Source organism: Crotalus tigris, unplaced genomic scaffold (genome assembly GCF_016545835.1).
Source record: "Crotalus tigris isolate CLP2741 ecotype Arizona unplaced genomic scaffold, ASM1654583v1 scf7180000023830.6690815, whole genome shotgun sequence".
NCBI lineage: Eukaryota > Metazoa > Chordata > Lepidosauria > Squamata > Viperidae > Crotalus > Crotalus tigris.
The window spans coordinates 1,226,740-1,250,174 of NW_024100214.1; the positions used below are offsets into that span (position 1 = coordinate 1,226,740).

Genomic DNA, 23,435 nt, shown 5'->3' on the forward strand with positions numbered 1-23,435 from the left:
GGAAGCACTTGACTTGTTCTTAGGACACTCTGAACCCTCAGCTAATCCTAAGGGATGAGTTCCCACAACCACTGAGCGAAACCGATCCTGGCTAATTGCTGGATGAAGGTAAACGCGCCCAGAGCGAAACTCCAGTTGCCGGCTAAAGCAAGAAGTTCAAGGGTCTAAGAGCAAAGCCGGCCGATCGACTCATGACCAGCCCCGCATTCTCATTGGCGGGCGCGAAAAGAACGGAAGGATGATTGGACGGCGTGCTCCTAGCTCCTCCTCCTTCCAGGCGGGGCATCTGAGTTCGGTCTTGGGCCCCTGCTCCGGACGGAGGTGGAGCGTGTTGGCTGGTCTGCTTGCGCCGCCGCTGCGCAAACGTCGCTCGAAATGGAGGACTCGGAAGGCGAAGGGGAGGAGACTGAGGCCGAGTGGCTCTTGCCGGGACCCAGCCGTGGGCTCTCGAGAGATTCCCTTTCTGCCGTAGAAGGAGTCTTGTGTAAAGTCCTGGGAAATCTTCCACCGACCGCCGCGGGATCTAGGCAGCCTGGGTCCTGTGGACTGGGAATAGGGCAGTGCGTACTCGAGGAGAAAGCACGGGAGCTAAGACGGGGCTGGGGTGGGGGTACGATCCGAATTAAGTGCTTTAAAAAAGAATTATTTCGAAACTCTGTCCCGTGCTCATTCTTAAAGGCCGCGTTCACACTACTAGTGGGCCCTAATCTAGTCTGATTTTCACCTGTGAGCCTAGCCCAAGTGGTTTACGGTTCAGTGGGGTGGAAATTCAGTATAAAGTTATGAAGGTAATCTTGTCTCTGTGCCTCCCACTTTTGTAGTTGATATCAGTGGTTCACTGGAGCTGATGGAATATTTTCCTTTGGCAAAAGGTTAGGGTTCAAGGTCAGAGTTAGGAAAAGGACATTGATGGAGTTCCCTGCTTGTCCAAATGGGAAACAAACCTGGATGCTTTGCAAAAAGGGATTAATCTTGGCTTGGATTGGGAGACTATCTTTACCCTTAAAGAACCTTTACTTCCTGGAATTTTGCCCTCTCCTTCTGGGAAAGAGCAGGATCCTAAGTGTTGTTTTTAACTAATGTGTAATTGACATTTAATTTTCTGCATCCAGTCAACACTTTGAAGCAGACACTACTAGTATTGGCTAGGTTTCCACAGTACTCTTGGCCAAAATGTGGTTGGCTTCATTGTAATTCCTTGTGCTGTGGAAATGCAGAGATTAAAATTATTCTACAGGTTGCAGCCTGCACCTCCTTGGGAAGGAGTAATACTTTTCTCCAGATGCAAAAGTGATCATCTGTTTGTCTTTATAGAGCTTGTTAATCAGAATGGTTTGCTTAAGTAACCCAGTTGCTGGGATCAGTTCACACTGAACAATATCCTACAATTGGATCACAAACCAGCCATCTCTATTTGCAAACTTGCATATGAGCTAGCAAGATGCTGATAAAAAGAAAATGACATGTAAACTATGGAGTGATGTTTTAAACTGAAAACTGTTTATCAATAAGCTGTTAAAACAAGGGAGGGTTTTATTTGCCCAATAATGTATTACTGTTAGAAAATCACAGGTGATAAAAAGCAGTCTAAAATTCAGCATCCTGGTTTGGAAGGCCCAAAACAGAAGTGATTGTGGCCATTCTGAGTGATGTGTTAAGGAGGCTGGATGACCACAGAGGCAATAGGAAACAAATTGTTCTGTATGTCAAATTGGCTTGCAGGTCATCATGGCCAAGCTGTGCCAAAAGAAAATGGTTGGAACCGAATCATTGTGCATCTGGACTTGGACTGTTTTTATGCCCAGGTAGAAATGATCTGCAATCCTGAATTAAGAAGCAAACCTTTAGGTAATTTTAGAATTTTGGTGGTGAATGCTATTCCATAGGATTTGGTAGAAGGTCTCTATGCCTGTACTCCTAAGGAAACAAGCAATATATATTTTGTTTTTTGTCATAATCAAGATAACAGTGCTTGTTGTGGTGATTCAGCGGTTCTCATTGGCTGAATTAACCATTGGGATAGGGTTCACACATAATGTGGTTTATTTGGTTCTGGTTTCATATATCACTCAGTCAACAGCCTAGGACAGTGATGTCAAACCTTTTAGAGACCGAGTGCCCAAATGCAACCCAAAACCCACTTATTTATTGCCGGGTGCCAGGTGGGCATGGCTGTGGTGGTCATGGCAGATTGGGTGGGAGTGGCCAAGGTGGGCATGATCACCTTGATGTTGCTCGTGGGGAGGGACGCCTGTGGGGGCCGGGCAGGGTTGGGGGAGATCCAGGGGGTCTCTGCCAGGTGTGGCGGTGGGCAAGAGGCTTGTCCTGCGGGGTAAGGCGAGGCAGGGTGGGGGTGCCATTGTCACAGGGCAAGTTGTGGCAGCAGCGGCTGCTGCCTGACACCATCGACCTCTGCACACAGAGGCCAGTGAGCGGATGGGTGCTGGGATGCATCCGGCCATGTGGGACCTCGGCGAGTTAGTGGGCATCTGGTTGAAGAGGGACGGTTGCCATCTCCAGGGCATGGCCTCTGTGCCCACAGAGAGGACTCTGAGTGCCGCCTCTTGCACGCGTGCCATAGGTTCGCCACCACTGGCCTAGGATTTAGTGTGAATGTAGTCCCCTGTTGCTTATTTAGTAAAAATCTGGCTAATATATTAATAGAGTATGTTGTGTGAATGAAGTGTTGGCTATAATGCAACTCACTTACTTGATTCAGAATGTCAACTAGATTCAGAAAACCAAGTCAACCCAATCAGATGTTTCAAACCAATTTGGTGGGGGGGGGGAGGCCGAGTTTTCAGTCTGATTCAGAAAAGGGATTCAGTTCTGAAATCCAGTCAAAATGAAACTGTGTTTTCAATTTCAGTCATATTATGGACAGCTATCAGAGCAGGGTTGTCCCTGTCAGTGTGGGATGGCTTCTGAACACTGAGAATAGTCTGTTTCGGGCTTGAAATGATACAAATGTTTTCTGCCCCCCCCCCCCACACACACACACTATTTGAGAGCCAGGTTGAGTAGCGTGGTGGCCCAGTGGTGAAGATGCTCGCCTGTCGCTCAGAAGGTTGAGAGTTCAATCCTAGGTAGCGGCAGATGTTTCTCTCCCAGGGCGCAAAGAAAAAAAATATCTGTTGCAAACTTTGGATGGCATTAGGAAGGGCATCTGCTCAATAAACACTCAGCTCCATAAGGTTGCCTGGACTCTACCTCAAATTGATTTCAGGGTCATAAAAAGAGAGTTTTAAAAAGGTTGGTATAATGGTTAAGGCATTGCAGTAGGAGGGCAACACTGCTTTAGGTCTGGAAATCACTCTTTCTCAGCCCTAGTAATAAGATTATGACAAACCGCTTGTGAAAATGTTGAAAATTTAATGAGCTTGTTGGGAGTGAAGACTAACTGAAAGGCACATAGATACACTCCCAATAGATCTATTGGCAGCAGCCCATGTATCTGTACACTAGCTAAGTAGTATAACTTTATGAGGTTTCTTTTATTTAGAAGTGCTTAGTTAGAAGTCTAAATGTATATGCTACCTGCAAGATAAATTTGCTTAGAAATTTTCTATACTCGAAATACCTGCAGTTATTCTTGCTGCATAAGCAGTCAGTGATCTCCTAGACTAGGGGTCTTCAAACTTGGCCCTTTTATGACTTGCGAACTTCAACTCCCAGAATTCCTCAGCCAGGCAGACTGGCTGAGGAATTCTGGGAGTTGAAGTCCAGGAGTCATAAAAGGAATTTGAAGACCCCTGTCCTAGAACTTCTTACCTATACTAATTAGCATTTGGCCAGGGCTAAGTCTTTGATTATGTATTAGTTCAATCCTTTGACACAGAAATGGGCAAATTGGACCCTCAATGACATATATGATAGTATCTAATGTGGAGACATATGAAGTCAGCTAGTTTGAAGGTGCTAATCCTGCAGCCCTAAATGTGTCATAAAATCATCTCCTTTGAAAAGATGGAATTGTAGCTGAGAGTAAATTTACAGAAAGTTGCATTGCAAGCTTTGGAAATAAAAGCTCCATTGTACAAATTATTGAAAGGCATTTGGCATGAAGCCACTGCAATTCTTAACTGCTACGTTTGTACCTACTTTCAGGTGTGCAGCAAAAATACCTGGTAGTCACCTGCAATTATGAAGCCAGGAATCTTGGTGTAAAAAAACTCATGGGTGTGAAAGAAGCAAAAGAAAAGTGTCCAAATCTGGTGCTGGTTAACGGAGAGGATCTGACTAAATACAGGGAATTCTCTTACAGGGTTACAGGTACTGCTTTAATTTTATCCTTGTAACACTGGAAAATGTTTCTTCAGCGGATTTGGTTGCAATATGTTCCCCGCCTAGAGCAGGGGTAGGTAACCTTGGCTCTTTTATGACTCAGAATTCTGGGAGTTGAAGTCCATGAGTCATAAAAGAGCCAAGGTTGCCTACCCCGGCCTAGAGACTGTAAGTAGTCTCTAGTAGTAACTTGTAATAAGTTACAACCACAATCATGTCTGGAAACTCGGTCGCTAAGCAGTGTGGTTCTTAAGTGAGTCATTACTCAACCATGCTTGATTTTATAAACTTTTGTGTCATAGTCATTAAGCGAATCCGCCTTTGCCCACTAATTTTGCCTGTCAGAAGTCAGCTGGGAAGATCACATGACAATCACTTTACTCCAATGACTCTTGACTCCAATACTGCAACTATTGTAAATATATGCCAGTTGCCAAGCACCCAACTTGTGATCACATGACCTTGGGGAATGTTGTGATGGTCATAAGTGTGAGGATTGATCATAAGTCACTTTTTTTAGTGCCATTGTAACTTCAAACAGTCACTAAATTAATGGTTGTAAGCCAATCTGTATTACTTCCTCCTTCCTTATTTTGATCATACCTAGTGCTAACTCATAAAGCATGATTTATAAGCCACAATGGCTGGATAGACATCCCATATTAAATCCAAACAAAAAAAACCTTGTGCTATAGTTTAACATATTTAAACCTAGCCATTAAGGATGTAATCCATAAATTATAGTTTAACAAATCATGTGAATCCAGCCAAGTAAAGCTTATTTATATCATACTCTGAATCAGCACATGTGAATCCAGTCTATGAATCTTGTGATCTTGTCCCTTCAAACATTTTTATCAAATTTCTAGCAAGCTTGATGTTGCCATTCATGAGAGGTTTATCAACAAACAAGTAGATGTGGAAAGACTCCAGGGGTTCCTCTTTATACCCCCACTTCTGTTAGCTTTGTGCAATCAAGCCAGGAGACAGTAGTTGAGGATCTTTCTTAAGGAATTTACTCTGTAGGAATGATGTCATAGAACTGTGTTCTGAATCGTTGTCTCCTAAGCTCAACTGGGTTTCTCAGCAAGGAGCTATTCTGTTCAGAGCAGGTTCTGCAGGTGGCCAACTTCGCAGGCATATTTCCTACCTTGTTTATTGTTGATTTCAGCAGTGCTTGTTCCTTTTAAACCCAGGACTGAAGCCCCATATCAGATTTGCTTAAACCAGAAATCAATTCCATTTTGGGATCCTATCTAAAATGATTCATTCAAGGTGGATGCCCATGAGATGTAAACTGAGGAAAGAGGCACAGGGTCATCTCACAATACCATTTGTGTGAGGTCAAAAGAATCTTCTCATTCTCAAGTATCTCAACAATTTTGAGTGTTGCTTCATTGTGTTAGCTATAGAGAGAGGGGGAGAGCATAAGAGAGAGATGAAAGTTGTATCTCCAGCTTTCCAAAGTAAAAGTGAAACTGAGGATGACTCAACTAGAGGTTAAACATTACAAAATCGTAAAACATGGTAAACCTGTACAGTGAGAGAGAACATTGGGCTTATCAAATGTTTGCTAGAACACATTGTTAAAGTAAAACAGAACTGAAGAAATGTTTCTAAATCGGATCGCTGAGGGTGAAGAAGTTCTGTAATCACCATTAGACGGGGAATTGGATAAAATTGAAAAGGCTAGTACATCCTCTCGACTACATTTGCACACCGGGCTGACCCATGGTTAACTTATCCATAATTTGTTCAACTCATTTTTCTGGATTTGCACAATACTGATAGTCCTCGACTTACGAACTCAATTGAGCCCAACATTTCTGTTGCTAAGAGAGATTTGTTAGGTGACTTTTGCCCCAATGGTAAGGACTCTTTTGCCACAGCTGTTAAGTGAATCACTGCAGTTGTTAAGTTAGTAACACGATTGTTAAGTGAATCTGCTTCCCCATTGACTTTTGCTTGTCAGAAAGTCACAAAAGGTGATCCCGTGACCCCGGGACACTGCGACCATCATCAAAATGAGTCAGTTGTCAAGCGTCTGAATGTAAATCACATGAGCATGGGGATGCTGGAATGGTCATAAGTGTCAAAAACGGTCAGGGATGCTGCAAGGGTCATAAGTGTGAAAACTGGTCACAAGTCACTTTTTTAAATCCCGTTGTAATTTTGAACAGTCACTAAATGAACTGTTGTAAGTTGAAGACTGAAGTATAAACTAACTATTCAAGTTTTAAAAATCAATACTAGATTAAAATATGTCCATCTAGTTTGTGGCCCATGTTTTTTGGTGTGTGTGATTAAGGCGACATCTATCTACAGGTATTGACAACAACCTGATGGCACACAATCAGTGTTTTGTAAACCAAGTCATTGTATTAAGTCAAGTTTTCCAAGTCACAAGGACTAGATTTACACATCAGGCTAATTCACAAACTGATTACTGATTTGAAAACAGTACCTACCTAGAATCTTTTTAGATAGAAGTGGTCTGTACATAGTATACATTAATAAAATTATGTGCTATGACTTCTGAAGGGGGGGGGAGACTTCTTTAATGCAGATCTCCTGAAACTGTCCAAAACAAGGCTGCCATCTTCAGAAAGCATCTCTTAGTTATTCTCCAGGATGTTCTTTATAACAGGGGTCTGCAACCTTGACAACTTTAAGACTTGTGGACTTCAGCTCCCAGAATTCCTCAGCCAGCTATGCTGAAGTCCACAAGTCTTAAAGTTGTCAAGATTGTAGACCCATGCTTTATAATGTTGGTCTGTATCTCATATGATTAGATCTATAGCAGTGGTGGTGAACCTATGGCACGGGTGCCAGAGGCAGCACTCAGAGCCCTCTGTGGGCATGCACGCCGTGCCCCGGAGATGGCAACCATCCCTCTTCAACCAGCCACCCGCTAGCTCGCCGAGGTCACACATAGCCGGATGCATCCCAGCACCCATGCACTCTCTGGCCTCTGTGTGCAAGGGCCGATGGTGTCAGACAGCAACCACCCTGGCCCCTGCCTCACCTTGCCCTACGACAATGGCACCCTTGCCCTGCCTTGCCTTGCCTCACCTCACCCTGCAGGACGAGCCTCCTGCCCACCGCCCCACCTGCCAGAGACCCCCTGGATCTCCCCCAACCCTGCCCGGCCTCCACAGACATCCCTCCCCACAAGCAACATTGAGGTGATCACGCCCACCTTGGCCACACCCACCCAATCTGCCATGACCATCACAGCCATGCCCACCCAGTGGACCATGCCCACCTGGTACCCAGTGATAAATAAATGGGCTTTGGGTTGCACTTTGGGCACTAAGTCTCTAAAAGGTTCGCCATCACTGATCTATAGAGTTTGACCTCCCAGGGACTAGGATTCATTTATCTGATTGTATCTTTATGTGTGAACCATGCTAATGCTTACTAACCACTGTTGAGCCTAATATAATCACATTTCCAGTTTAAATTTTTTGAAATCAGATCTGAGCAATAATAATCTTTTCTGTAGACCTGGGCAAGGAAGACATTGTCAATTGATTTGCCTCCATAGGATGCTAGAAGGTCCCAGTTCTTAAAGAGCCAATATCTAATCCAGTCTTTCCAATAGATGCCTCTAGCACAGTGGTTCTCAACCTTTTTAATGCCGCGACCCCCAACCGGTCGTAAGTTGAGGACTGCTCAACCAGTCGTAAGTCGAGGACTACTCAACTGGTGCAGCACCATTTGCAGAATGGGACTTTTGGCGGGCTCAGCAGGGCAGAGACAGCCTGGACAATTCCTATTGGCTTTTGGAAGCCAATAGAATTAGACTCTATTCAAGAGAGTCTATTCTATTGGCTTTCAAAAGCCAATAGAATAAAAGGGAATAGCACAGCTAAGGAAAAGGGGGAAAAAAATAGTGGACTGCGTTGTTTGGCAACCCCCGTGAAATGGTCGTTCGACCCCAAATGGGGTCCCGACCCACAGGTTGAGAACCACTGCTCTAGCAAGCATCTAAGCATCTTTTGGCTCCTGAATATTGGACAAGCCCTGAATCAAAACAAACTAATGTAACAGATTTGCATTAAAAAAAAAAAAGCAGATGGAAAGTGTTAGTTTGCAAAATTCCATTCAAGGCTGGCTTCACACAAGCCATTATTGTAGCAATAATGCTGAAATCCCTTCAAAGTTTTGCACAGCCCTCCTTTTAAAGTCTAGAAGAATGTGATATTAAAGCATACGAGGATGATCCTGTAGTCTTATGTAATATAGGTAGTCCTCGACTTACAGCCACAATTGAACCCAAAATTTCTGTTGTTATCTGAGACATTTGTGAGCTTTGCCCCATTTTATGACCTTTCTTGCCTCGGTTGTTAAGTGAGTCTGGCTTCCCCATTGACTTTGCTTGTCAGAAGGTCGCAAAAGGGGATTACGTGATCTTGGGGCACTGCAACATTCATAAATCGGAACCAGTTGCCAAGTATCTGAATTTTGATCACATGATCACGGGAATGCTGCAAAGGTGGGAACTGAAAAACGGTCATAAATCACTTTTTTAATTGCCATTATAACTTTGAATGGTCACTAAACAAACTGTTGTTAGTCAAGGATTACCTGTACATTTAGTTAATCATGCCTCCTATATGTGCATATGGATCAGTACATTAAAGATTTGCATGGAACAACTATACACAAGGACAGTTTTTTCCCCTGTGCCATTATTCTGTTAAACAACCAATTCTTACAACACTATCAAACTACTTAGTAAGGCTGTATAATAATAATAATAATAATAATAATAATAATAATAATAATAATAATAATAGTAATACAACAAGGATGCGGCTTGGTTAAAAGAGGTGGATGCAAATAAAACAGAAGTTGAAATGAAAGAACTAGTAATAACAACAAAAATGGTAGAAAAAAGAGCAAAGAAAATCAAAATTGTCAGCACCAGGTCAGATGACTGCATGGGTTTTTGGGGTTGAAACATCTAACATGTTATACACCCACTCATTGCAAGCATGTTCAACATAACTAACAGGTAGGAGAAATGAAAAAGTGGCTAACAACTGGGAAAACCTACCTAATAATGAAATCCAGCACAAGGGCAACCACCAGGTAACTACGGCCAATTACCTGCTTACCACACAACTTTCAAATTACTAACTGGTGTGGTAGCTGATGCAGTACACCACAGCTAGTTGAAAAATCTCTTTCCACCTGAGCATCAAAGGAAACCGCCCCAATAGCAGAGGAACACAGATCAACTCCTAATGAAGAAAAAAAACAAAATGATCGTGGAACTGCAAGAGAGAAAACCATACTGAATGTGGCATGCTTGACTACAAAAGGCATTTGACTCTCTGCCACAGAATAAAAACAAAATATATGATTGGATAATAAAGTGCCTAGAAATAACAGGAGTCAGTAGAAACATCAGAAAATTTGTGCAAAAATCGATGGCACAATGGAAGACACAGTTGCAGATCAATGGTGAGAAGCTGGGAGAGGTTAATATCAGAGAGGAATATTTCAAGGAGATTCATTATCACCATTACTATTTGTTATTGCACTGTTTCCTCTGTCAACAATACTGAATAACTCAGGACATGGCTATCAAACATCCAAAACATCTGCTAGACTATCCCACCTCCTTTACATGGATGATCTGCGCTGTCGGGAAAAACATCATCTGAAATAGAATCACTGCTCAACACTGTCCGTATATATAGCCAAGATATTGTAATGGAGTTTGGCTTGGACAAATGTGCCACACTTACTATCAAACAAGGAAAAATAGTGAAAACTGAAGGAATCAAGATGCCCCACGAAATAACATTAAGAGTCTGGATGAGGAAGAGTACTACAAATACTTGGGTATCCTTCAAGCTGACAATATCAAGCACACTGAAGTCAAGAAAAAGATTAGAGTTGAATACATCAAGAGAGTGAAGAAGATCTTAAAGTCCAAACTCAATGGAGGAAATACCATAAGGGCAATCAACACCTGGCAATCCCCAGTCATTAGGTACACAGCTGGTAGTGGACTGACTCAAGCAGAACTAAAGCAATGGATAAGGCAGACAGAAAATAATGACAATGAATCATGCCCTTCATCCACGCAGTGACAGTGACAGACTTTATCTACCAAGGCAAATAGGTGGGCGTGAAATGCTACAAGTACATCAGATGGTTGAAGAAGAAAAAATGGCTTTGAAAGAATATCTGAAGAACAATGATGAAGATGCACTGAAATTAGTATATCAGGAAGGCTTACTGACTAATGGAGAGACCAAACTGGCCTACAAGAAAGACCAACTGAAGAACAGAATAGAGGCATGGGAAGACAAAGCACTACATGGCCAATACATGAAAAAAATAGCTGGGAAAGCAGATAATAATAAAACCTGGCAAGGGCTAAGAGCAGGAAAATTGAAGAAAGAGACCGAGGGACTAATTCTGGCTGCACAAGACCAAGCCTTAAGGACAAAGGCATACAAAGTCAAAATTGAGAAGACAGCAACAGACAGTAAGTGCCGCCTATGCAAAGAAGCTGAAGAAACAGTGGACCACCTGGTAAGCTGTTGCAAGAAGAGTGCACAGACTGACTACAAGCAGCGGCATGACAAAGTAGCAACAATGGTGCATTGGAAGATCTGCAAAAAATATCCTTTGCCTGTAAGCAAAAACTGGTGGGATCATAAAATAAAGAGAAAAGTCAATAGAAATGAGTAAAATTAAAACTGGCTCTGGACTTCAGATTCTAAACAGACAAGCACCTAGCAACATAACCCAACCAGACTTAACAATTGTCATAAGAATGCAAAACGATTCTGATAGTGGACGTGGCCGTGCCTGCGACTCAGAATAGAAGAGAAGAACTGGGATAGAGAAATAACAAATTCAAAGAACCTACAAATAGTAATAGAACAGCCTGTGGCAAAAGCCGCAAGGGTAGTAACCAATAGTCATAGGCGCCTTGGGGTGCAATACCCCAAAACAACTGGAGCACCACTTGAACACCACTGGCATTGACAAATTCGTTATTAGTCAATTGCAAAAGGCAGCCTTACTAGGAACTGCTTCCATCCTGCGACGATATCTGTAATACCTCAAACATCCACATCTGCCTATCCCAGGTCCTGGGTAAGGACTCGATAGGTAGACAAAATGCCAAATCCAGTCTGAACATCTGCTGACTGTGCGATGATCAATAATAATAATAATAATAATAATAATACTACTCCCACCAAGTGAAGACAGAATAGAGGCATGGCAGACAAAAGCACTACATGGCCAGTACATTAAAAAAAACATAGCTGGGAAAGCAGATAATAACAGACCAAGACCTGGCAATGCTAAGAGGCAGGAAATAAAAACAAAAAAAAACATGAAGAAAGAGACCGAGGACTACTTCTGGCTGCACAACTATAGCTTTAGGAGAATGCATATAAAGTCAATTGAGGAGGAGCACCAGACATTAGTGCCTTGCCTATTCAAAGAGCTGAAGAAATGGGGGGACCACGCTGGTAAGCTGCTGCAAGAAGATTGCACAGACTGACTACAAGCGGCGGCTGACAAAGTAGCAACTATGGTGTCATTGGTAATATCTGCAAGAAATAATCCTTTGCCTGTAAGCAGAATGGTGGGATCATAAATCGTAGACAAGTTATATGAAAAATGGATCACGTTTAAACTGCTCTGGGACTTCAGAATTCAAACAGACAAGCACCTGCAACAGAACACCCCAGACTTAACAATTGTCGATAAGAAAGACAAAAAAGTCTGGATAGTGGACGTGGCAGTGCCTGGAGATAGCAGAATAGAAGAGAACGAACTGGAGACGATAACAAAATACAAAGACCTACAAATAGAAATAGAAAGACTGTGGCAAAAGCAAGCAAGGGTAGTACCAATAGTCATAGGCGCCTTGTGTGCAATCCCAAAACAACTGGAGCACCACTTGAACACCATTGGCATTGACAAATTCGCTATTAGTCAATTGCAAAAGGCGGCCTTACTAGGAAATGCTTCCATCCTGCGACGATATCTGTAATACCATCAAACATCCACATCTGCCTATCCCAGGTCCTGGGTAAGGACTCAATAGGTAGACAAAATGCCAAATCCAGTCTGAACATCTGGCTGACTGTGTGATGATCAATAATAATAATAATAATAATAATAATAATAATAATAATAATATAAAGTTATTATTATTCTCATCTTTCCTATCTCCTTCTTATGATTATAACGTTTTGCTTGTATCTTACAATTCATATTGTCTTTTTAGTATCCTAGTATGAATTATGTTGTTTGCTTATTTAGTATCCTATGACTATCACTAAGTGTTGTATCTTATGATTTATGATGAATGTTTTTTTATGTTGATTATGATCATGATATATCACTGTTGCTTATATGTACACTGAGAGCTTATGCACCAGAGACAGATTCCTTGTGTGTCCAACCACATGGCCAGTAAAATAAAGAATTCTAATACTTTGTACAATGCTAAACTAGAATATAGTTTGCTTGGATGAGAGTTCGGCATTTATGTGAATTCATCTACTTCAGTTTGTAACCAATAGCCTGTGTTGTGTGAATTCAGTCAATTGTGGCCCTTAATAACCTTTGTTTATTAACGTGTGTGGGGTTTACATATTTAATAACTTGGTTGCATAATTTCCATATTTAATTGGAAGAATAATATGGACATTTTCTATATTTAAAAGGTTAGCCCTCTTCACCCAGTACTACATATTAACAATTATATTTTTTTTTTAACATTTACAGAATTGTTAAAAACATTTACGCCACTGGTGGAAAGGCTCGGATTTGATGAAAATTTTGTGGACATCACGGAATTAGTAGAAAAGAGACTGATAGAGTGGAAAAAAGCAACACTTCCTAAAATCTCTGTTTCTGGTCATGTATATAATAATCAGAGTAAGTCCTTTTTGTTTTTAACCACAATGTCATATTTGCACTCCAGTTCCCATCATAATGCTATGTTGACAACACAAAGGACATTTATAGCACAGAATGACATTCAAGCTTGACATACAATTATACAGGTAGTCCTTGACTTACAACTCTAATCCCTAAAGTGATCCAAAAGTGAACTTCATAGAAGTTGGAAGGGACCTTGGTGGTCATCTAGTCCAACTCCCTGCTCAAGCAGGAGAATCTAAACCATTCAGACAAATGGCCACCCAGTCTCTTCTTGAAATCCTCCAGTGATGGGGCACCCACAACTTCTGAAGGCCCAGAAGTAACATAGAATGGTTGTTATTTCACTTAGGAGAAACTTTCCTTAACTTACCTTAAGGCTCCGTATCGGGAAAATGTTAGCCCTGCTTTTAACAGCCCTGGAAAATCATACCTGTTTTAGAAAGCAGGGCCCAGCCACAAAAAACAATACCTATTCATTTCTATTTCATAATGCATTTGGATAGCCCTTGATTAGTACAGCTAGTCCTTGACTTACGACCACAATTGAGCCCAAAATTAATGTTGTTATGTGAGAAATGTGCTAAATGAATTTTGCCCTATTTTACAACTTTTCTTGCCACATTTATTAAGTGAATCACTGCAGTTATTAAGTTAGCAGCATGGTTGTTAAGTAAATCTGGCTTTGCTTGTCAGAAGGTCACAAAAGGGGATCACATGGCTTTGGGACACAGCAACCGTCATAAGTATGAAACAGTTGCCAAGCATATGAATGTAAATTACATTATGATGGGGATGCTACGATGGTCATAAGTGTGAACAATGGTCTTAAGTCACTTTTTTCAATGTTGTTGTAACTTTGAACCGTCACTAAATGAACTGTTGTAAGTCAAGGACTGCCTGTATTTGTAAGCATGCCACTTGTATTGTCCATTTCCCATAGTTGGTATCCTGGCAAAGCAAAAGGTTTTTCTTTAACAGGCAGTGTCTTGGGGTTGGGGGGGGGGGGGGCTCCATAAGAAGGATAAATCTGTCAGGTGATCTCTTGAGAATTTTTTTTTTCCTGTCTCTTTTCTTCACAGCTGTTGATTTTCAGGACCCAATACATGTAAGGCTCGCTGTGGGATCTCAGATTGCAGAGGAGATGAGAGATGCCATGTGCAGCAGGCTAGGACTCACGGGCTGTGCGGGAGTAGCCACAAATAAGGTCCTCTCCAAGCTGGTCTCTGGGACCTTTAAACCAAATCAGCAGACAGTTCTTTTGCCTGAGAATCGGCCGAACCTGATGGCCAGCCTGGATCACATAAGGAAAATACCAGGTAGATTGACTTTGAGGGGTTTTGGGGTTTTTTTGCAATTTTAATTTTTATTTAATATATATAAAATACAAAGAAAAATAGAAACAGGAAATTAAGGGACAGAAAAGGAGAGGGGAAGAGAAGGTGTGAGGTACAATGAAAAAGAAAAATAAAGGTGTTGACTTCCGATTCTTTTTAGCACAATGCAAGATAAAAATACTACAGCCTCGACTTTTTGTTTTTGCACATTAATATATAACTAGCCATTTCTGTAATGACAAATCTATCTAATCGACAAAACCAAAGTCAAAGTTTCATTTTTTTTTTTCATCACAAGCACAAAATCCAGAAGTGGTATCCAAATGAAAAACATACTCAAATATATTCTCCTCTTTGAATAGAATGCTCAATTTAACTATCCCTGTTTTATGTTTAGGTGTGTGTCATGTATGTGTTTCACTTTGAGAGCGGGCAACTAAATTTCACTTTTTATGTGTGCCGTTGTGCCCACAGTAAAAAATGACAATAAAGGTTATCTTATCTTATCATCTTATCTTATCATCTTATCTTATCATCTCCATCTCATCTCATCTCTCATAAGAAGAGACTGGACAGCCATTTGTCCGAGATGTTATAGGGTTTCCTACCTGAGCAGGGGGTTGGACTAAATGACCTCCAAGGTCCCTTCCAACTTTATTATTATTACTATTACTATTATTATTATTATCATCATCATCATCATCTCACCTCATCTTCCTTTCTGTGGGAATAGTATGTATTTCTATTTGCATCTAATGACCTTTGTACACCATTTTTATTAACCAAGTTAATTATATACTTTCAAATTCTTCAACTTTACTGGGAAAAATACTTCTTTTTCTTTGTAAACTTTATTCAAATGCTTTTCTAAAATCAAAACTTTTTAATGCATCTTTTTCTTTAACTTCTTAACAAAGTTGACTTTGAGTTTTGACAATTAGATTGGACTTGAGAAATACTGTAGCTTTTTAAATATAGGCTTATTTATATTTAATATGTTACTATCTTCTAGATGAAATTAAGATAAGAACATTTAATGAATACTGGGCTTTTACCATGAGCATTTTAAGGTATTTTATGGATTGGTGTGATTTCTTTAAACTTGGAGAGAGGTAATTGCATTGTTAATATCTCTGTGCTAAAAGAAACTCAGAGGTCACTTTTGTTATATTTACTTGATGTATTTTGTTCACTTGTTTTGTCATTCCATTTCCCTTTGTGCTAGTTTGTATTTAAATGTCTGATGTCTTAAAACCTAATAAAGATATTATAATAAAAAAAGGAAAATACTTGTTTTGGCATTGATGCATGCATATAGGTAAAAGAAGAGAGCAGGCATCTTGCAGCCTCTAAATGAACTTCATTTTAGCTCCTGTGAGTGGGATTTGTCTGGTAAAGTGCTATGCAAAAAGAAGAGAGAATGAGAGAAGTGAATGTTAGAGAAGATTAACAAAAGGATATTTTGCCAATTTGATTTAGTTGTTAAGGCATCAGGCTAGTAACAAGACCCTGTGAGTTCTAGTCCCACCTTAGACATAAAAGCTGGCTGGTGACTTTGGACTACCGTGTTTCCCTGAAAACAAAACCAGGTCTTATATTATTTTTTGCTCCAAAAGATGCATTAGCGCTTATTTTCTGGTTAGGTTTTATGTGCAGGGAAATTCGGTACTAAATGCATCCATCTAGCTGACAGTCTTAATTGGAGCTTATTGTTGGGGTGGGGCTTATATTACAAGCATCCTGAAAAATCATGCTAGGATTTATTTTCTAGTTGGGTCTTATTTTGGGGGAAACACAGTAATCACCAGGAGAGGTGAGTTCTAGTTCTGCCTAAGGCATGGAAGCTAGCTAAGTGACTTTTGGCTATTCACCAGGAGATGGTGAGTTCAAGTCCTGCCTGACTTTCAGCTGCTCTCACTCTAAGCCCAGCCCATCTCACAAGGTTGTCATTGTGAGGAAAATAGGAGGAAGGAAAGAGTACTATGTATGTTCATTGCATTGAGTTACTTGCAATGTAAAAATGGGATTGAAATCTAATACATACCATATATGCCGGCGTATTAGGCGACCCGGCGTATAAGACGACCCCCGTCTTTATAGCCGGGCCGCATTCCTAGAACGTCGTCTTATACGCCGGAAACTACCAGTATTTCCGGCGTATAAGACGACTCGGCGTATAAGACGACCCCCGTCTTTGGCGCCGATTTCAGCGCTCGCAGAAGTCATCTTATATGCCGGCATTTACGGTAAATAAACAAAACTATTTTCTAGAGCTGAATGAATCTTCCAAGGGCAGTTTGCTTTGATGAGGGCACACAGACAGCAGCCACATTGTTTTGCCTCCTTCTGCAATTCTTAGAGCCACTGAAAACAGTCTTTTAGAAGTATTTGCACAGATACCTCTTTTGATTTTTGTAGGAGTAAAAGACCATCAGCCACCCGCAAGATGGTGCAAAACTTTTAGCCCGAGCAATTAAACCTGCCTTGCCCAGATCTAATAGTGGAAAGGAAATATCAACAAAGTGTTTGGGAGAAAAGGGGTCGTCTTGGGTCCTTTGGATTCCAACTGCCACCAATTAGCCTGTATCTCCTCTCCAGTGTAGCCTCTTAATGCCCCTTTGCTGTAAGGAAAGAAACAGTAAGAAATGGAAAGGGAGGTGTTTCCGTTTCCTTTCTCAGTAGGTGATCAAGCCTCAGTCATAAGCAGGGTCAGCCCTCCTTAATGCTTGGATGGGAGATTTTTCGGGAAATTCCAGGGCTGTAGACTTGACAGGGGGCTTGGGCCGATCTCATAAAAAAGCAGTAACTTCTTACGAGTATGCATCACTTCTGCCGAGTTGCCAGGAAAGCTATATCACAATGTCTATGAAGTTACTAGGCATTAGCAAGACTTTAATATGGTCTTCTGTAGCTGTGAGTTGATTGCTTTCCTACACATTTTCCAGCTCAAGTCCATTCTTCTGCCTCACTAGGAAACTTGGATTCCTTGGCATATAGCAGTGGTTCTCAACCTGTGGGTCAGGACCCCATTTGGGGTCGAACGACCATTTCACGGGGGTCGCCAAACAACGCAGTCCACCATTTTTTCCCCCCTTTTTCTTAGCTGTGCTACTCCTTTTTATTCTATTGGCTTTTGAAAGCCAATAGAATAGACTCTCTTGAATAGAGTCTAATTCTATTGGCTTTCAAAAGCCAATAGGAATTATCCAGGCTGTCTCTGTCCTGCTGAGCCCGCCAAAAGTCCCATTCTGCAAATGGTGCTGCACCAGTTGAGTAGTCCTCGACTTATGACTGGTTGAATAGTCCTCGACTTACGACCGGTTGGGGGTCGCGGCATTAAAAAGGTTGAGAACCACTGGCATATAGCAAATTATCTTTCTTGTGCAGGGATTGGCTTTAAAATGTCAAAGCGCCTCCTACATCTTGGGCTCTGCACTGTGCAAGATCTCCAAGCCTGTTCAGTTGAGATTCTGGAAAAAGAACTGGGAATTCCAGCTGCACATCTCATCCAGAAGCTCAGCTGGGGAGAAGACCATTCTCTGGTCGTCCCATCAGGAGCTCCTCAGGTAAAACTGAAAACAGTATTTAAAGACAAGAATTGCCCTATCCCTATGTCTGAGAATTCTAGGCAAACTGGAGTTTCCCAGATGTGAAGACTACAGCTTCTTGATTTCTCACTCAGCAAAGAGTATACATCAGACTTCAGGGAACTGGTGATTCCAATGCATCTGGAGAACTATCTTGAGAAATTTCGTCCCATATAATTGAATGAACAATTGCATTCCTCAGGAAGATCCTACATGCCCACATATTGGACTAAACAATTGTGGTTTGCTTAGTTTGGATTGAGTGGTTGCATAAACAAAGCTATTGTGGTTTATAAGCCATAGTTTGTGGCAATGCAGGAGGGTATGCGTATTTTTAACATTTGAAAGTTCCATTGATATTTTTAAAGACCTGCCTTCATCTAGGATCTAGTATAGTGGGAAGGCAGCTATGGTTTATTCAATAAACTATAATTAAACCACAGCTTAACATAAAACAGATCATTTTTTTTAAATACATAGATGCTTCTCCTACACCTCCTTGCTATTTCAATAAGAACAGAGGATTAATCAGAAAAAAATAGGTTTGATGAATCCAATTCACTGTTTGAAATACTGAAATATAATTTTATGGCATGATACTCTGAATTCTTGAAAAGGAAATTTGGGGGGCAGAAAAATCAACTGAATTTACAAATACACGAATGTCTGCTTTTTATTTGACTTGTGCATTTACTGTTCTAAATTATTATATCCGTTGTTTTATTTTTAACTATACTACAGTCTCTCAGTGATGAGGACTCCTTTAAAAAGTGCTGTTCTGAAGCAGAAGTTAAGAAGAAAATTGAAGAATTGCTTACTAACCTTCTAGACAGGTGATTTTAACTTAAATAGTTCCACAATATTTGTGGTCTGAGCAAGATTTTGAAACTGGGGGCTGTATTGTGTATGTGTGAATATATAAAGTGTGTGGAACAATGGCACAATGAGATCACAAGTAAATGTCCAGTCCTTTTTTTAGTTATTTGCATACTAAACACTTCAGATTTTCAGATTTACACACTTTCCTTACCAGTGGTTACTTCTGTGGGATAGTAGTCCTTGACCTAATTTGGCCTGGCAGGAACATGCAAAAGGATCACCTGCAAATCCTCAAAACAATGTAGACATCTGTTTTGCAGGGTCTTCATATTTCTTGAGCTACAGCACAGACCACAATGGCAGGGAATTATAGCCCGGCGTGTACCAGTTCAAGGAAGCCAGAATTAAGCAATAGCAATAGCACTTAGACTTATATATCTCTTCACAGTGCTTTATAGCCCTCTCCAAGCAGTTTACAGAATCAGCCTATTGCCCCCAACAATCTGGGTCCTCATTTTACCAAACATGGAAGAATGGAAGGCTGAGTCAAGCTTGAGCTGATCAGATCGAAGAAATCTGACTCCTGTCAATGTGAGCAGAATTAGTCGTTCTAACCACCATGCCATCACAGTTCATTCACCGCTTCTCAATTTACGATCCTCCTTACTGCTCTCTTTGTTCTACAAATTGCTCATTTAAGAGATTATGCTTGTTGGTGAATTGCCAATTTGCGTAAGTGCTTGACATAGATTAACTTTCTAGGTAATACGTCTCTGTTGAGTCAGGCCAGACTGAAATGTAGAAATGGTGGACACGTTGGTTGTTGATGGCTCCATGTTTTCAACAGGTTGTACAAAGATGGCAGAAAGCCCCATACCATCAGATTAACCATCCGTCAGTATTCTGCTACCAATAAATGGTTTAATCGAGAGAGCCGTCAATGTCCAGTTCCATCTCACTTGGTCAAGAGGATAGGTTCAGGTAATTGTGCCTCAAGGGCCTTAATTTCTTCCTATGACTTGATGTCCTAGAGCAGGGGTAGGCAACCTTGGCTCTTTTATGACTCATGGTTGCCTACCCCTATCTTAGAGAGTTCATGAATATATTATTTTTCCCCCCACTATCTTTCTTATTCACATTACACGCAGCACTGGACTAAGTATATCAATTTTTCTAACTGGCCCCCTTCAATTTCTTAGGATTGCAACTCCCAACTTTGCTAAGACCCTAATGTCTTCGAATTCTGGGAGTTGTAGTTCCATCATATCTAATGGGTTGTAGATTGCCCATTAAACAAATCTCCATTTGAAGCAGATCTCCATGTTACTCATGTGTGCATCTCCCCAGATCCTCAGCTGGAGCTCCAAGACAAGAGTGAGATACTGCTTCGGGAAGTCCATTCCCTTATTTTATGAAGCCTTGTCCCAAATCCTCATTGTTGTCCTGGCCTTATCAGCCTCTTTCCTCTCAAGTTCACTGTCTCTTTGTATGTAAACATCGTTCAATGTCTTCTCCATCTTTTTAATCCCAGCCGACCTGAACGCTTTCCTTCACAGAAACTAGATCAGCCTGCTTGCTTGTTAGGGAATGTCATTTCTTAAGCTCCTTAAGCTTGGAGAACAAGAATTCAGTTTGTCAAGTGCCAGCAAGTTCCCAGTCATTTTGAGCTTCCCGGCTATTTCTTGTTTTTTAATGTCACCAGTGAGGGTCTTTGGTGGACTCTGAGCCTGGTTGGTCTCTTAAGCTTACAGACATTTCATTACCCAAACTATGTAACATAATCAGTGCACTAGCAAGAAAACAACCAAGTTCAGAGGGCACTCATTTGAACTCTGAGCTACAAATATTCTTTATTGGTAATTTCATCAATGCCTTAAAAAAAAAAACCAATTTCTGCATTTCTCCATTCCTTTGTTATCTAGAATTGGATTTTTTTTCTTCTTGAGTAAGAGTCTGCTTACATGATTTTTCCCTCCATAATTTATTTCCAGGTGACACCAGTGTAAAGGCTCACCTCATTTCCATTCTTATGAAACTGTTTCGAAAGATGATCAATGTGGAGGTTCCATTTCATCTGACCTTACTGAACATCTGCTTTTCCAATCTTAAGGACCCACCAGCTTCTTCCAAGGAGTCTATTCAATTTTATTTGGGTCAGTCATCACCTTGTTTCAACTCCAATGTAAGTTCTACACTTTTAATATACATAGAATCCTTGACTTCCTACCCTTCATTTAGCAACCTTTCAATGTTACAACACTGAAAATAGTGATTTACGACAGGTCCTCAAACTTATGACTGTTGCAGCATCCTCCTCAGATATTGAGCACTTGGCAACCAGCATGTATTTATGGCAGTTCTCAGTCAGCTTCTGATAAGCAAAATCAGTGAGGAAACCAGATTCACTTATCAGCTGCGTGATTCCCTGAACAACTGCAGTCTTTTGCTTAACTATCATGGCAAAAGAGGTAATAAAATCAGGCGTGATTCATTTAACAGCCACCTTGCTTAGTAATAGAAATTCCGGTCCCAGTTGTGATTGTAACTCAAAGGTTACTCTAGATATTACAGAGCCTACCATCTGTGGAATGAGGTTCCCCCGAGAACAAAATGGCCTCCATCTTGCTGGTGTGGCAGAGGGCCCTTCACCCAGATTGGAGTGCCTTCTGGGTAGTTCTGCTGTTTGTGTTGCCCAGTTCTTGCCATCTTTTGTTCCTCATTTTTACTACAGGTAATCATTGGCTTATGTCCACAATTGAGCCCAAAGTTTATGTTGCTAAGTTGTTAAGTGAAATTTGCCCTACTTTATGACCTTCGTTGCCACAGTTATTAAATGAATCACCGCAGTTGTTAAGTTACCAATATAGTTGTTAACTGAATCTGGCTTCTCCATTGACTTTGTTTGTCAGAAGATTGCAAAAGTTGATCCATTGCGGTGATAGCTATCATGACAGCTCATTATGTAATAACTGGATAAACTGTATTAAAAACGTCTGATTATCAGGCTTGTTTGTCTATCTGTCTCCACCCAGAATTAATTCAGGTGGATGGATAGGTTTGCTCCTAGCCCATGACACTTTTACAGATGTCCATATCTGTTCCTTCTCACTTTTGGATTAATGTGCATTAAAAATACAAGAGTATTTGAATACATATATTTAAACATACAGATGCTTTATGAGGGGTCTCCAATTTATCAGGCATATCATATGATTGTAGAACAATGATTCTTTTTTGTAAATAGTTTAAAAGAATTCTCATTTGCTATGTAGACAAGAGAAGACAGAAACTCAGAAAACACAAAGATGGAGCATCAAGGGGAAAACAGTGATGTTTTATCCAGAGAGAGAAACACAAGATGTGTACAATTGCAGCTGCACAGCCCTTGTCTGCCAACTGCAAGTGATCTTGAATGCCCAAGTCCACTACTTCCTGCTGGAATAGATTACGATGTGTTCAACCAGCTTCCAAATGACATTAAGGAGGAAATAATCTCTAGCCAAAAGAAAGTTAGAGATTCCATAGAGACTTTGTGGAGCCATGGAGGATCTGAACTGGGGGGGAAATCACCATGTCACCCAAAAGCCAAAATAAGCTCCGTTTCCCTGCATTCTGGAGACCTTTGTCAAAGTACTAGGACTCTGGCATTTTCTGATATTGCATCCACAAAGGAAGAACTAGAAAGGCAAAGCCCCCATGAAGAAGGCTCTTCCCCAAATAATTCAAGACAAGGATCACAAGTGTCCCTTCCTCCTTCTGTAGATCCCAAAACATTTTCTGAGCTGCCTGCAGAGATGCAGAAGGAACTGTTGACAGAATGGAAGAGCCAAAAGTGTGTTTCTAAAATGCACGTCAGCAAAGTTGTGACACTTAAAGGAACAAAGAAGGGGCAGATGTCACCTCCAGGATCAAATAGTTTACTACGCTATTTCAAGCCAAGATGACTCCAAGGTATATTTGGTCTAGAGATCCAAGAGCCTTCCTTCAAACAAAGGTGTCTTAAGGCGATACTGTTTAAAAGAATGGGGGAAATTTCTTTTTAATGCATCTGTATAACCTGCTCTCCAGATATTATATTTTCAAAGAATACCTATCCAGTTTGGGTGGGAATTTTGAGAACTGTCCCTCCAAATATATTGAAAATGTTATCAGGTTGGGAAAGTAAAGTTCATATGTGCACATATTTGTAAATGAAACATACCTCCCATACAATTTTGATACTTATGTTCCTGAGCATGAAAATGATTTATCACCTAAAATAACTTAAAATTTGAAGAATGGGTAGAGGTAAGGGAAAAGATGTTGAAATACAAAGCAGTTATATTAATTTTTCTCCATTTCCTTAGTCATAGATGCTAGAAGCTAGGGCATTATCCTAGTCTACTTTGATTTGTGTAGACTTCTAACTCCTAGCATTCTTAGCAATGGCCATACTGGATTGAGAATTCTGGGAGTTGGAAGTCCAGACACCTTAAAA

At 40.8% G+C, this 23,435-nt stretch overlaps 1 protein-coding gene across 5 annotated transcripts; it reads left to right on the plus strand.

Moving 5' to 3' along the window:
* The first annotated feature begins 282 nt into the window (after nucleotides 1-282).
* POLI (DNA polymerase iota) lies at nucleotides 283-23,182 on the plus strand. 5 transcript variants are annotated; one of them, XM_039321907.1, is made up of 10 exons: nucleotides 283-560; nucleotides 1,723-1,805; nucleotides 4,108-4,272; nucleotides 13,060-13,212; nucleotides 14,298-14,534; nucleotides 17,940-18,118; nucleotides 18,881-18,972; nucleotides 19,806-19,939; nucleotides 20,950-21,140; nucleotides 22,231-23,182. In XM_039321907.1, the coding sequence occupies exons 1-10, from the start codon at nucleotides 376-378 to the stop codon at nucleotides 22,900-22,902; spliced, it is 2,091 nt and encodes a 696-aa protein (XP_039177841.1). In that variant the 5' UTR covers nucleotides 283-375; the 3' UTR covers nucleotides 22,903-23,182. The 5 variants fall into 5 exon arrangements, with proteins under 5 accessions (XP_039177841.1, XP_039177842.1, XP_039177846.1 ...); XM_039321908.1 differs by having other exon boundaries at nucleotides 283-484; nucleotides 1,723-1,848; XM_039321912.1 differs by having other exon boundaries at nucleotides 469-484.
* Nucleotides 23,183-23,435: the final 253 nt, after the last annotated feature.

What these genes read in the sequence shown, in the direction of transcription:
- POLI (XM_039321907.1), top strand. Translation starts at nt 376, where the DNA reads ATGGAGGACTCGGAAGGCGAAGGGGAGGAGACTGAGGCCGAGTGGCTC. An exon ending in TGGACTGTTTTTATGCCCAG is followed by an intron (nt 1,806 to 4,107) that starts GTAGAAATGATC and finishes ACCTACTTTCAG; the next exon opens with GTGTGCAGCAAAAATACCTG. An exon ending in CACCTTGTTTCAACTCCAAT is followed by an intron (nt 21,141 to 22,230) that starts GTAAGTTCTACA and finishes TTTGCTATGTAG; the next exon opens with ACAAGAGAAGACAGAAACTC.